The following is a 13747-nucleotide window of genomic DNA, read 5'->3' as shown; positions in this document are numbered from 1 at the left end:
AGGGAAGACATTTGGAGTTAGGCTGAGGAAGAGAAACCCCAAGAAACCCCCAAACTGGGGTCCAAGAGTGAGCCGGGCGCTCACTGGCCAAAGAAAAAATCTGTCTGTGGGTAAGGTTTTCCATTTTTGGTTACTGTGGAGCTGCCAGGGCTTTCTGTGTGTATGGTAATGGCGATGTGCCTGTGCAAGCTCTGCCTGCGTGAGAGGAGCTGTAAGGTTATGTGTTCAACCAAGTTTCTGTTACGTGTTTACTTGCTCTTTACTTTCGCCAGCCAGCTTATCTTTTAGATCATTGCTTTGTAAGCCAGATGCCATCATCTGCTCCTGGTATGGCACTCACACAGAGGTCTCGTCAGGTTGGCTGGAGTTAGCAGCAGATTGTTTAGTAGGAGGACACACAGCTCCCACGTGCTGGTAGAGGTCCTCGGGGAGTTGGAGTTGTAGTGCAGGGAGCTTTGCAAAGTGCTCAGATGCAGTGCTGTGGATTTTCTTACCTACAGCTTTAGTTTGTGTTCTCTGCCACCCAGACCCCCCAGGACAGACACACTGAAGCTCACAAAGCAGCATGGGCAAACTCTGTTTTATTATTTTTATTGTTGTACTGCTATTTGCTTTGGTAAGTTTGTATCCCTGTTTAAAGTGCCTTAAAGCAATTAAAACTTAGTTTAAATTCAAGTATTGTGAAATATAGAGTACAGCACACAAAAAAGCTGCATAGTGAAAATGCCAGGAGAGGCTGTTACATTCAGGATGCCAACTCAGGTATTAACACCACCAGATCAGTTTTAAGGTTAATGATAATTAGCCAGCTTTATACAGTAGATAGAGAACCGTGGGCAGCGTAAACATGGCGTTCTTGCTGTTGATAAAAGGCAGAAGCGTAACTGAACGGCGGAGGACTTTGTGGTGCCAGTCCTGTGACCCGTGCCTTGAGTCATATGGCACTCACTGACACTGCAGTCAATCCTTTCCTGCTGCTTTGGATCCCGCAGATTCTGTCTGTGTGTTTTCTTGCTTTGAGCCCCCGTAGTTCCAGTGATCCCAGCAGGAGTTTCTGACCTCCTTAAATCCCTGTAAACAAACGTCCTTACTCTGTTTTGTTTGTTTGAAGTTTGTCCCGTGGTCTCATAAAGCATGTTGGGGTTCCATTTCTGGTTTCTGTCCGTGTGCAGATGCAGGACTGCCAGCTCTGCTTTGTATTGCCCATTGCTCTGCCTGCTGCCTCCAGGGGCACTTCATGTGCTGGCAGCTCTGACTCAGCACACGCAGCCCTTATTTTGTCCGTCCCACTGAAGCCATAGTGGTCGTGACCTGGCAGCTCAGTGATCTGCTGTGTGCTGGGTCAGGGGCCAGTTTTACCTACAGGATTTGTCAGGAGAGGAATCTATTGAAGGTATTTAAATTCACGTTGCAACTACTCACAAAATGAATTAAATATCGGTATTAAAAATGGATGCTTGACTCCTTAAATTTGATTCTCAATATGGCTGGGAGTCGTTTTGCAGATGCACAAGTAGAGCTAAGAGAATGATTGATTTTCAGTGGGAATCCCTGCTTCAAAAGCAGCAGAACCATACAGCTCAGTGTTATTTGTTTGTAATGGCACTGCTGAGAAATGTGTCCATGGTCATAGGGGAGAGACGTTTTTGCTCAGTTGCTGCCTAAAAAATGCTTAAAAATACTATTCACTTTTGAAAGACAATTGCTGGTTAATACCTGGTGTGTTTTAAGAGCGTTGTTGCATGTCACTTTTTTTTTTTTCTATTAGAAAGTGTTTTAAAATATCTATCAAGTATGACAATTATGATAGGAATGGTTCATCAGCCAATATGCATATGCAGTATTGAAGAAGAGAATGAAATATGTGGTTCTCATTCCCGGAGTTCTCTTGCCGAGGTACAAAGTTACAGTTTAATTCTTTTAATGTTTGGAGAAGTACTACAAAACAACAGCGATGAGAGAACTGCGCCCTGCGCCCAGAGCAGGAAGCTGGAGGCAGTCAGGCTTGGCGGGATCTGCCTCTCCTCTCTTCTCCCCGCCGCTGTGCGTCGTGCGCAGGGCCGTATGGAGGTGGGGGCTCCGGCCTGCTGTGCCCAGCGCTAGGGTGTGATGGAGGGAATGCTGCACGAGCGCCTCATCACCAGCCTGACCTCGATGGCAGGCAGGGTTTTCTGCTGGCTGGGTTTGCGCCCTTCCTCGGCCGCTGCCAGGTGCAGGTCAAAGCGCAGCGAAACGGATTTCTTCCTCAAGCGCGGGTTGTCCTTGAAGAAAGAGCCTTCCCACTGCTTAATGACTTCGTCCACTTTTTCTGTCCTGAAACAGCAAAGCACAGGTGTTTGGGCCCTGTAGGTGCTGTGCAACACGTAACTTCGGGACTGCTTTTAAAATGTTTCACTGAGTAACCAGAGTTCTTATTTATTTATTCGCTGATTAAAATTTGAACAGCTTCCTTCTGGAAAGCCAAGTCGAGGGGACATTTCAGTGTGGTTTTGTTTGTACGCTTTTAAGTAGACTTGGATACAAAACCATTGCTCTGAACACAGATAGTTTGTTTCCAAGGAGAAAGAATAAAACATTCCAGCCCTCAGATGCCCCCTGAACAGCCAGGCTCTCCTTCCCTCTGTAGTAATCAGCAGAACAGAGGGGTTTCCCAATAGAGCCAGGCCTGAATTTATGTGTGTAAAAACGCCCCAGAGGGACTTTGCAGACACGGCATGGGCTCGTTTACTTTCAGCTTTAACTAAATGCATTAATAGTTTCATTCTTGACAGAAATTGCAGTTAGAAGCAGCGTCATGATATTGCTAGCTCAGGAAGTAAATGCTAATAAAGAGATGTTTAATTTTTAATATTGTTAAAACACACCATTCAATAGAACTTGAACTACCACTGCTACTCTGGAGCTTCCTAGCTGTGTGGATACTTAAGGAAGGAAAAATCAGAGAGCAAATTGTAATGCCCCAGATTCACATTTAAATATTTTCTTAAATTGATGCTTATCTTACTTTATAGTGCCATGAGCTTCAGCACTTTGCTTCATAATATTTCCTTCTAGGACTGCTTGTTTTGTCATCAACTCCATCTTGTCACTTTCGTGCTTCTTTACTCCATCTGTAAAAGAAAATGCAGATGTGCCATGCAGGTGGATGGGGGGTGGCAGCAGCCCAGCTCTGAAGCTCTGTGGAGGCCGTGAGCCCAGGGGGCGGCGAGCACCGACCTGCAGGCAGCGTGAGGGCGGTCGTGGTGAGGCTGGGCTTCCTGCCCTTCTGCTCGGGTATGGAGCAGCCGTACCTGCAAAAATAAACAGCTTCACCAGCACCTCATAGCACTGAATTACTTTAATCCATCACTTGTTTCACAAGCTGTGGGCAATTTAAAAATAGGAGGAGTATGAGAAGTTCAGTTTGACTGTAGTAACCATTAGGATTTCTTGTTCTGAATGTAAAACTAAAGAAAGTGAAAATGTCTGTTTAATTTTGTCAGCAATTTGAACAGGTTATAGTGTGTCGGTTGTGTGCCAGGTAGAGAGATTTATTTTTATTAATACTGTGTTGAGTGTATTTTCACAGAGTTAGAAGCACTGAATCTGAGTCCCTTGTGTGGAATCTTATTCAAATGTGTGAGGCTGCTGGGCGAAGGCCCTGCATCATCTGAGGGAGGCAGTGATCTGCTGAGAGCTCTCTGAGCCCTGTTTTGTTTGGGTACCAGTGGAAGCGATGCTGTGCATTTCCTTATCCTCTGTTGCTGGCAGAGCTGTAGCTGCCTCTCGCAGATCTGCACGTGAAAGTGCTGGTGTTCAGTGTGCTGGGGAGGGCAGACAAGGAGCAGCTAAAGCAGAGTGTCACTGCCAGACACTGTTAGACAGCGTGCTGATGTGCAGAGCCCCACATGTGTGACTGACACTTGTTTCAGGTGGTGCTGAGTGATACGAGCCTCATGCAAAGGGATCCTTCGTGTGATCCCACGGGAGCAGCCACACAGACCTGCACTGACAGCAGTGCCTCCAGTGAGCGTGCAGGCAGCTCGTTATTACCTGCAGTGTACTGAGAGAAGTCTGACATCCATAAGTGTGGAACTGGTAAAGCTGAGCACAATGAAAACGCTTGTAAGGATTTTATAATACCACATTTTACTGAGTGGCTCTTGTATTTACAATGCGATGGTTATTTCACTGGGGAGTTCTGAAGAGGAAGACAACGTGAGTTCAGCCAGCAGTACCTGTTCTCTTCCTGCTCCAGCAGGCTGCGGTACGTTGCAATCTCCTCCTCCAGCTTCATCCTCGTGTTCAGGAGAATTTCGTGCTCTCGCAGCTGCTTCTCGATGCCTCTCCTCACTTCCTGCAGGTCCTTCTCCAAGCATTCAATCTCCGCCTCTAAGTTCTGTAGCTGCATGTGGTACTGCTGCTCCGTGGCACGCAGCGAGCGCTCCAAGCCCTTTTCCTGTTGAATTTAACTCTTGTAAGATCTGGAAAGTGTCCGCGAAGATGCTGTACATACTTGTCATTAACGGTCAGACTGTTTTTGTGTCGAGTCCTCTAAGAATATTATTAAGAACAACAGTACAATAGTTTTTAAGGTAAACTTTGTTAAGGCTGAGATATTTTCCAGTAAAACCTGTAATCATTTAAGAGAGGATAAAAGCATGCGGCCCTGGGTTATTTTCCTTACCACAGCGTGCAGGGATTCGATCTCGCTCTGCATGTGGTGCCACTGCCGCCGGGCCTCGCTCAGCTCTGCTCTGGCCGCCTGCAACGCTTCTGCATCTTTGTCCATTCTTTTCACTGGAGCTGCTTCTTGCTGCAGGGGATAAAGAAACAGATGACATAAAAATATTTATATAAAAATAAACTAAGCAGGCACACAAAGATCTCTTGTTAGGATTTTTTTAGATTCCCATAGATTTGTTAGAGCTGGCAGTGATGAGTTAACATTCTGTGTGCTGTGTAATGAGGAAGCTATCCTGCTGTGCATGGGGAGTCGTTGGCTGTCTGCAGCCCCAACATTTCTTGTAGAGGAATTCCAGTGCAACCCAAATGGTTGTATTTAGCCCACATCCAACTCCTGAGCACACAGGCTTGGCTTCATGCAGGCAGGGGAACTGCAGTGGAAATGGTCTTTAGTTGTAATGTATTTTTAATATTTGTTTCTAGGGACAGCTTTATAGAAAGGGATGCATGAATATGTTACAGTTGATAATAGCTCTCATTATGTTCCTGCCTGAGCAGATTGCTATTTGAGGGCAAGCACCTCCATGCATTACCTGAATAGCATCTCTGTCCAAGCCTACAACTTCTTGTTCTTTAAGAACAGGTTAATTAATTTGCACAGAATGGGAAGGGAAGGTTGGCTTGCTGTGTGCTGACAGCCACGTGCACTGTAGCAGTTCGTCTGCGCAGCTCACGATGGAAAGGAACTCTTTAAGGTCAGGTGTTACAAACGTTTCCCCCACCCTCCAGTATTGTAACCTATGGTAATGACCACCATCACACCACCATTTTGGTGAAACCCTGCAGTTGGCTGTTCTGGAAGGGCTCGCTCAGTGCTCCCTGCTCGTCCCTGCAGAGTTGCTGTCCCACAGCTGTCGTGGCTCTGCTGGGCTGCTTTGTGCCACGCTCAGCTGCAGGCCTGGCCTGGCCTGGGGCTCCAGCAGGCGCTGCAGCAGCACTGTGAGCAGTGCTTCAACACAGCTCCCAATGCCTGCAGTCCCTCTTCTGCAGCACGGCTGGGTGACAGCGTGTCTGATTTGCAGATTGAGTCTCTTGGCATTTGATGTCAGTCACTTGGTTTGCTGTTTTGTTTCAAGGCTTTTAGGTTTTAGAGATGGTTTGTATATAAACCGAAACCAGCAGCACTGCCCATTGATAAGCTGTCACGAATCTGTATGGAAGAACAAATTATATTTACTGAAAAGTATGGCAGTTTTACTGTGAGCATTAGGAAAGAGGCCCTGAAAAGGCACAGGTTTCTTTAATAGAGGTGCTAAAAGCTGGAAGGCTTTCTTCAAATTAATGGCTCCTTTACCTCGCCTCCGATATTCGAGATTCTCGCCTGCTGTGTGGTAACAGAGTGCAGCTCGTGTGGCTGTGCAGCCAGCAGTGCGCTGTGCAGGTACAGAGCAGGGCTGCACGGCTCTCCGTTAGCGCGCATTTAGGCCGTAAACAAAACCTTTTCTTTCTCTTCCAGTCCAAATCTTACTGCAGTAAAACCAAAATCCCGTCCCCCGTAATATGCTGCATGGAAAAGACAATGCCGTACCTCACAGAGGCTGAGGGAGGAGCTGCACGGACAAGGGCTGCCTCCTCCTCTGGAAGGTGTCTGCATGAAGTCATTACCTGGGTCCTCGCTGAGGCGGCGCTCCTTATCTGATGCCTGGTGTCGGCCGTTTCATACTTTGCCCCGCTGCCCCCGAGCAGCCGGGCCGCTTCCATCCCCCTCCCATGCTCCCGTTTGGTGCCCGGCCTCGCTGGGGGTGGGGGGGCTCTGCAGAGCCTGCGGCGGGAGGAGGCAGAGCAGCGGCGGCTCTTAAAGCCGCAGAGCTCCGTTCTGGGCGGCGGAGCGACGTCCGTCCTGCAGGTGTCTGCTATCGCGGCGCCTGGTGCTTCGGCGCGGCTGGAATCAGGATGCTCAGCTTGTGTGTGGAAGTGAACGCGTGCAGTGTCTTCGTGTTTCTGTTATGCTTTAAGTTCGGGTTTTTTATAACCTCAAAATGTGTGAGGATAGGAGATACGAGTCTTACTTTCCCCATTGCTACATGGAGGGCGGGAAGTGGAGGCAGTCTGTCCTGCTTTCTACAAAACGTTCTGTTCCCTGGCCTGTTTTAACTGCTGAGTAGTTACAGCCTCAATGATCGTGTATGGTAAGAACTTCCTTTAACTTTCTGAAGTTTTTTCAGCAGTGTGCAGTGTGGGATATTTAGTAAAAATTCTGATTCCACTAAGAAAATGAACCCACAAAGCGATGTGTTTTGGACTGCAGCATACATCAGTAAAACGAGGGGAAAGAGGCAGTAATCTTACAAGATGCTCCTTTGAAGAAGTCAAAGCCTTGTTCCACTTCAAAGTCTCCTTGTGTGCACAAGGCTTCCTTGTTCCTGACTGTCTGCTGGCACATGTGAAAGGATCCCATGTAGCGCTTGGATTTCTGTGAACTGGTTGTTCTCCAGCTGACCTGGGCAGGAATGAGAATGTTTTGTTCTCCACTGTTTTTTCGGCAGCTATCGTAAACATTCTACTTTTACTTAGTTCTAAAAACAATTATTGTCAGTTTTTTCGTTGATCCACATCCGTGAAACAAACATAAGATTTTTTTAGCTTAGGAGGGTATGAACAAGAAAGGAGGAAGCCCTGTGTCCAAGCAAATATTGCATAGTTTTTTTTTTAACTTTTCATCACAGTAGCGGTGCTTTGCAGCTGCCCTGCAGTTCCCTGGGGCTCAGAATGTCTTCTGCTTCCACCAGGCAGTCAGGGCTGCTGCTCAGAAATGTTTCTGTTTGAAGTGCGGTGCAGAGGTCTGGGTGTTGGACTTGGTCCCAACAAACCAAATGTTGTGCATCAAAAGGTGTCAAGAGCTGAAATGTTGATCTCATTGCTGAAAACTTTGTTTTTCCTTCCCTTTTTCCAAGCGTAAGGGGGCCATCTGGCTCTGACGTTGCTGCAGCTCTAAGGTAGGTTTAAGCTACCTTATTTTCACCAGCTTTTGTGTCATGTTGGATCCTAGCAACTTTCAGTTTATTGCAGGTGTTGGATTTTTGTCGTCTAAATACCAGTTGTCAATTCTTTGGATTCTGTGCTAATGTCACTGTGGTTGCAGGCTCCTTTGGTTCGCCATTGGTGACAGAACAGACCATAAATTGAGTGGTTTCTAGTAATCATAAGTGATTCTACTTTATCTTTTAGATCATAGTATTAAATTCAGGATTATCGTGCTTGTAGGTAAAGTAGAAATCTGCAATAGTACAAAAATGTCTGAAATCTAAAAATTTCTGAATTCCCAATGATTATTCACAGCGATCACAGCTGCATTCCTTGACACGATGTATTACTTCGTATTTCTTCATGTAGGCTGTGTGGAAAACACGTGATCTTGGAAGAGGAATGTGGAAGAAACACACTTTTCTCTTCACAGTGGAGATGCTGTCTGTCACATGCTCCTGATTTTTACCTCTTCATACTGACATGTGTATAACAATCTTCTAATTAATTTCTCTCTGGCATTTATCACGGTGACTTTTATGTAGTGGTTGGCTTTCAGACACGGTGGTTTTGCCGTACTGATTTCATCCTCTGATTGTTTTTATTACCCTGGCTTTTGCTCGTTCCAAGCGGGAAGCGAAGTCGTGCTCATCGTTGGGTTTGCAGAGAGCGAAACAGAAGCACAGCATGAAATCTGTGCTGCCATCAGAATTTGAGTTTGAGTCAAATGTTGAAGGGACGTGATGGAACGTGCAGAACGTTTGTATTCTGGAGGCACCATGGATGCTCACAGGAGGTCGCAGTGTGTTCTCTTATCTGCGAATCACACAGAAATGGTCAACATTTGGACTCGCGCACAAAGATGGAGGTGCAGGTTGGGGGGGTTGTGGACCGGCTCTTCGTTTTGTTCGGAACGGCGGATGTTGAGCAGCTCGCCGCCGGGCGGCCGGCAGTCAGACCGAGGGCTCAGAACGGACGACGGTGCGTCCAGCAGGCGGCGCTCCGGAGCGCCTCTCCCTGTTTGTGCCGCGCTTGGAAATCGGTGAAGCCGCTCCGCTCCCCTGCGGCGGCAGCCGCTGCACCGCTGGCAGAAACTTCTCTCTTCGTCCTCTACATGGCTGCAAGTTGATAGCTTGCTTTATTTATTTTGTATTTATTTATTTATTTTTTATCCACTATTCCTTTAATCCCAAGTTTAAGCAGTTTTTAAAAATTATTTTCATGTTCTAACATTGGATTAATGCCTCTATGTGAGGAGCGCAGTACTGTGGATATTACATATGGTGAAGCAAAATGCTGAACAGAATGGAAGATATGGCTCAGGAGTCCTCGGTGGTGACGCAAAGAATGAAAGGAGATTAATATCTTAAAGCTTGCTGAGTCCTTTTATTAGTCAAGAAATTTGGAAAACTTGGTTAAAACAGCAAAAATGTATTATCTATTAATTCTAGTAACTCAGAAATATAGAAAGCATATTTGATTGGAGGTGTGCACAATGTTTCTAGTAACTGAATAAAGAATTGATGATAGACTTAAAGAACACCATGAAAATAATGCAGCTAATACCAATGGACTGAAGTGGAAACTGTATTGCATGGGTGCTAAGAATGAAAAATTATGTTCTGCTTCTATCAGAGAATCTTAGCAAAAAGCCAATCTATTTTTTTTTTTACTCCATTTGAAAGAACAAACTTGTTTATACTCCTGCTTGGAAAGAAACATGGAAAGAATGGATCTTTGCGACCTCAGGTTGTGCCTCATATCTTCTCTTCAACTTCCTTCACGTGCGATGCAACAACTTTTCCATCCACCACTTCCTCAACGATGGTCTTGATCTTCCTGGTTTTGGTGGGATCTGAGCATCACAAAGGACACAAAGCAAATATTGAGCCAGTTGTTACCACACCTCACATGGACAGCTGCGTGGAAATTAGTTACTTGTTCCAAAGAACTATGATGTAATTAAACAGAATGGCATGCATTATTTTACTTTAAAACTTTGGAAATAATTCTGAATGGGTACTTAATGGTTCTGTGTCTGGTAGTTCTGCTGGTTATGCCAAACATCGATATTTGCCTGAATTTCAGTGTTCAAGGGCTATTACAGCAAAGCTTTATTCGGTTGAGTTCTGCCTACCCTGAGAAGAATCCAGTGACTGCGTTTGTGACTTCGGCCCCGTCAAAGATGAGCTTTCAAATACAACTCCCTGCCCGCCACCCCTGAAAATGAAGCAGAGACACGCAGTGCTGCAGTGTTTGTCACGCTCAGGAGAGTTTGTGTTATTTCCTCTTCAGGTTGGCATTCATAGGTTAATTAAATACTGTGTGGAACTCAAGATGTCTGTGAAGAAGAGCCAGTTTTCAGAATCGGCCCATCTGCCTTACTGGTCTTTTGGTGAGCGCAGCGCTTGTTTTTGACTCTTCCTGGAGAGGATACTGTTACTGAAAATAAAACAAAGATTTTGGACGCTTTCCTTACACAAACTCGCCGTCCAGCAGGCGGCGGTAGGTTTCGATCTCCATTTCCAGGCGAGACTTGATGTCGAGAAGCTGCTGATACTCCGCGCCCTGGCGCTCCATGTCAGCCCTGACCTGCAGCAGCTGAGACTCCAGGTTCCCAATCTGAAGCTGCATTTGTGAAAGCTGAGCGCAGTAACCTCCTTCTGTTTCTGCTAACGTGTCTTCAAGGGATTTTTTCTGTGTAGGAAAGACATTGAGTAATAGCTGACTGAGGAAGAAGGATTCCTTACAAATACAAAACAACAGAATCAGTTTGATGGCAGTAAGTGTAGCCTCACTGTTCAGAGGTATTTGTTTTTTTCTTGAAATCCTGGTTTGTTAATTAGCTTTTGCTGCTTCACTGAATGTGGACATGAAAGTTCACTTGCTTTATAACGTGCAACTCGCAATCCAATTGTGTACTGCTATTTAAGAACTAAAAGAATGCAGGATTTAATAGGAAATACATGCAAACCTTTGATCCTGTAGAAAAGTATAAGATCTAAAAAGAGCTGGTAAGTTGGAGAAGGTTCTCTGTCTAATTAGCAGTTTCCACATACCATGGCAAGCTGAGATTGCAGCTCAATTTCCAAGTTCTGAAGAGTCCGTTTCAGGTCGGTGATCTCACTTTTCCCTGACTGAAGCTGCTCGGTGTTGGTGGAGATCTCCCTTTTCAGCTCCCCACTCTGAAATGGCAAAGAGGAAGAGTAACTCCTCTGTTCTGGGCACTCACGGTTACACGCGTTGGGCCGAATTTTCCGTCAGTGAGGTTGTTACTTTTTCATTGAACCACGCTTCAGCCTCTTTTCGGTTTTGCTCAGCAATGACTTCGTACTGCCCCCTCATGTCATTCAGAAGCTTGGTGAGGTCAATTCCTGGGGCTGCATCCATTTCAACGCTGACTTGGCCAACTGCGCTGCTCTGGAGACCCTGGAGCTCCTGGAAAGATTTGAAGTAAAAATTATCTTAATAAAAGGCAAAATACTTCTACCAGCAACGTATGCAAAGAAATGTGTGCGACACAAATTCTTTTTCCATGGGAACCCTTCCTAATTACGTTCTGCCTCTTCTTTGAAGAATATGAAATGTCGAAATATGACACAGATCCTGCCTGTCATTTCCATTTGCCTCATGGATTTGATTTAACTTTCTGATTCATTGCGTATCTCCTGAGCAAGCTCAGAAAAGAACAGCGAGCAAATGAAATACTGACGTGAAACCAAGGATCTGCCACGTGTGTAACTGAGGGAATAATTGGATGTTTCACACTTCCATCTGCTGTTCTATGAACATATAAAGAAAAAACGTATACCTCTTCGTGATTCTTCTTGAGATAAGCCAGTTCTTCATTCAGGCTTTCAATCTGCATCTCCAAATCGGCTCTTGTCAAGGTCAGCTCATCCAGAACTCTGCGCAGACCGTTGATGTCAGCCTCCACACTCTGGCGAAGAGCCACTTCATTCTCATATCTGAAAAATAAGTAGTTAAATATGCCTTTAATGTGGATAATGTGGCCAAATGCACACTGTTACTCTACTCCTACAGCTTTTGGTATGAAATCTTAATGCACAAAATTCTCATAGTATTTCTGTTAACTTATTCTTCAGTGAAAGAGATTTGCGAGTACTAAGAACGTTTCCCCCCGAGTACCAGGGAGAGGTTTTGCAGTACTGAGAGATACTTACTTCAGTCTGAAGTCATCAGCAGCCAGCCTGGCATTGTCAATCTGCAGGATGATTCTCGCATTGTCGATAGTCGCATTGATGATCTGGAACACAAGCACCGACCAGAGAATGATTTCACAGCCCAAGGGCTTTGCAGCTCAGCACAGCTTCTTGCACAGCTCTTATTCTGAGTGTGACAAAAGTAACTTCTTAGACCATTGCATAAATAACTATGAACGTATATAGGACAGATTTCCAGCCTCTGCAAATTGTCTTGTTTCGCTTAATGGAAGAATGCTAGTTTGCCCTGTATAGTTTAGAATCTCTGAAGGATTTGCCAGGAAGTCTGTCTAATTTATGAATTGAATTTGTGATTTTAAAAATACAAAACTTTCTAAAATGTGAACATTTGAACAAGAGTTTGCACAGCTGGACTCCACTGCTTGCTTCCTTATTCACATTAAACCAAGTCACTTCACAGCATTGTGTGACAGAGCTACAGAACCAAAATTAATCATACATGGAAAGTTCCACACATGATTGCAGTGCAGGATGATTGCATGCATCCATCGGTAGCTTTGCTCTTGGTTTCTGAAAGGAAATTGTTATTGTTTTCCAAATGTGCTGCAATGATTTGCAAACGCAGAGATGCATTGAGTACATAGCTTTGCTACCTTGGTTCGAAGATCTTCAATTATTGGGTAATATTTACTGTAGTCGTTCCCAGATCCCGGAACAGCAGCTCCAGGCCCATTTTTCTCATACCACTCTCGGATTTTACGTTCCAGCTCCGTATTGGCATCCTCCAGGGATCGCACTTTGTCCAGATAAGCGGCCAGGCGGTCATTGAGGTTCTGCATCGTTTCTTTTTTAGAACCAGAAAGAAGGCCGCCATCCCCACCACCACCGATGCCAAATCCACCTCCAAAACCAGCAGCTGCGCCGCTGCCAAAGCCACCTCCAAAAACGGCGCCTGAACCGCTCCCAAAACCGCTTCCTAAACCCCCACCAAAGCCACTGCCTGAGCCGCTTCCATAGCCGCCTCCTGAGCCGCTAACGAAGCCTCCGCCAAAGCCGCTGCCTGCGCTGCTCCCAAAGCCCCCGCCGAAGCCAGAGCCGAGCAAGGAAGCAGCACCGAACCCTCCGGCGGATCCAGCGCCAAACCCGAGGCCGCTGCCGCCAAAGCCGCCTCCAGTGCTGCTGCCAGCCATCCGCAGAGAGCCCCCGCCAAGGCCGCTCCGAGAGGAGAACTGCCGGGATCCCACAGTGCTGCGCACAGACAGGGCCATGGCGCTGCGCAGGGCTGGGCTGCTCGGCCAGGCAGGGTGCGGAGCGGGGCAGATCGGGGACGAGGTCCCTTTTTATAGGGGCTGTCGTGGTGGCAGCACCCTGGCCCCAACCCCGCCTCCAAACAGAGCCCTGAATTCTCTCTCTCTTTCGAATTTAGGGAGGAGAAAAGCAGTTTAGTAAATCCAGGGCAAACTAAATGATACGTGCAAATCTAAATTGCCCATGGGAGCGGAAATCTGGCACCCTGCAGGTGTTTGTATGAGGAGAAATGGGTGGGGTAGAGCTGAGACATCGAGATGATGTTTTGCCATGTGCAATGGAGCGCAAATTTCTTTTCACATTTAAATCCATCTTAAATAATTTTTTTGTCACTGCATATTCACTGCTTTCTTGGTTTGGGGCTATTTTCATAGAATTATGCTTGAGTGAGCAGAACGATCCCTTTCGTGTGATACTTCCCAGCATGCGTGTCAAAAATGTGTCTCTATCCACAGCACTTTTCTGGTACAAACCTGTGGCAGATCGGTGTTCTCTGGGTGCCAAATAAGAACTTAGCGAGAAGATCAAACGTGGCTCTAAGTTAGAAGCTTTGAGCTGGAAGCTCT

General features: G+C 46.1%; 2 protein-coding genes across 3 annotated transcripts; both read right to left on the bottom strand.

Annotated features, from left to right (window-relative positions):
* Positions 1-561: 561 nt before the first annotated feature.
* KRT222 (keratin 222) lies at positions 562-6485 on the bottom strand. Of its 2 annotated transcripts, XM_052700279.1 has the most exons (7): positions 6331-6485; positions 4667-4795; positions 4218-4438; positions 4033-4083; positions 3217-3290; positions 3005-3110; positions 562-2313 (listed from the first exon to the last, which is right to left on the bottom strand). In XM_052700279.1, exons 1-7 carry the CDS (start codon positions 6424-6426, stop codon positions 2100-2102), a joined length of 891 nt encoding a protein of 296 aa, XP_052556239.1. In that variant the 5' UTR covers positions 6427-6485; the 3' UTR covers positions 562-2099. The 2 variants fall into 2 exon arrangements, with proteins under 2 accessions (XP_052556239.1, XP_052556240.1); XM_052700280.1 differs by lacking the exon at positions 4033-4083.
* A 2743-nt stretch (positions 6486-9228) lies between these two features.
* LOC128089140 (keratin, type I cytoskeletal 12-like) lies at positions 9229-13285 on the bottom strand. The gene is made up of 8 exons (XM_052700259.1): positions 12527-13285; positions 11874-11956; positions 11501-11657; positions 10966-11127; positions 10749-10874; positions 10169-10386; positions 9827-9909; positions 9229-9544 (listed from the first exon to the last, which is right to left on the bottom strand). Exons 1-8 carry the CDS (start codon positions 13139-13141, stop codon positions 9447-9449), a joined length of 1542 nt encoding a protein of 513 aa, XP_052556219.1. The 5' UTR covers positions 13142-13285; the 3' UTR covers positions 9229-9446.
* Positions 13286-13747: the final 462 nt, after the last annotated feature.

Source organism: Tympanuchus pallidicinctus, unplaced genomic scaffold (genome assembly GCF_026119805.1).
Source record: "Tympanuchus pallidicinctus isolate F22 unplaced genomic scaffold, pur_lepc_1.0 scaffold39, whole genome shotgun sequence".
In the NCBI taxonomy this organism is placed as follows: Eukaryota; Metazoa; Chordata; class Aves; order Galliformes; family Phasianidae; genus Tympanuchus; species Tympanuchus pallidicinctus.
The sequence above is the reverse complement of the archived record's forward strand: the minus strand, read 5'-3'. Positions and strand labels throughout refer to the sequence as shown.

Bases quoted from the DNA above. Each gene is read 5' to 3' on its own strand.
- KRT222 (XM_052700279.1), bottom strand. From the start codon at position 6,426: ATGGAAGCGGCCCGGCTGCTCGGGGGCAGCGGGGCAAAGTATGAAACG. The intron at 4,084-4,217 runs GTACTGCTGGCT...CATTGTGCTCAG, and splicing joins CTGGAGCAGGAAGAGAACAG to CTTTACCAGTTCCACACTTA. The intron at 3,111-3,216 runs GTCGGTGCTCGC...TTTCTTTTACAG, and splicing joins CGCCCTCACGCTGCCTGCAG to ATGGAGTAAAGAAGCACGAA.
- LOC128089140 (XM_052700259.1), bottom strand. From the start codon at position 13,141: ATGGCCCTGTCTGTGCGCAGCACTGTGGGATCCCGGCAGTTCTCCTCT. The intron at 10,875-10,965 runs GTAACAACCTCA...TTGCCATTTCAG, and splicing joins AAGCGTGGTTCAATGAAAAA to AGTGGGGAGCTGAAAAGGGA. The intron at 9,545-9,826 runs GTAGGCAGAACT...TGTGATGCTCAG, and splicing joins GTCACTGGATTCTTCTCAGG to ATCCCACCAAAACCAGGAAG.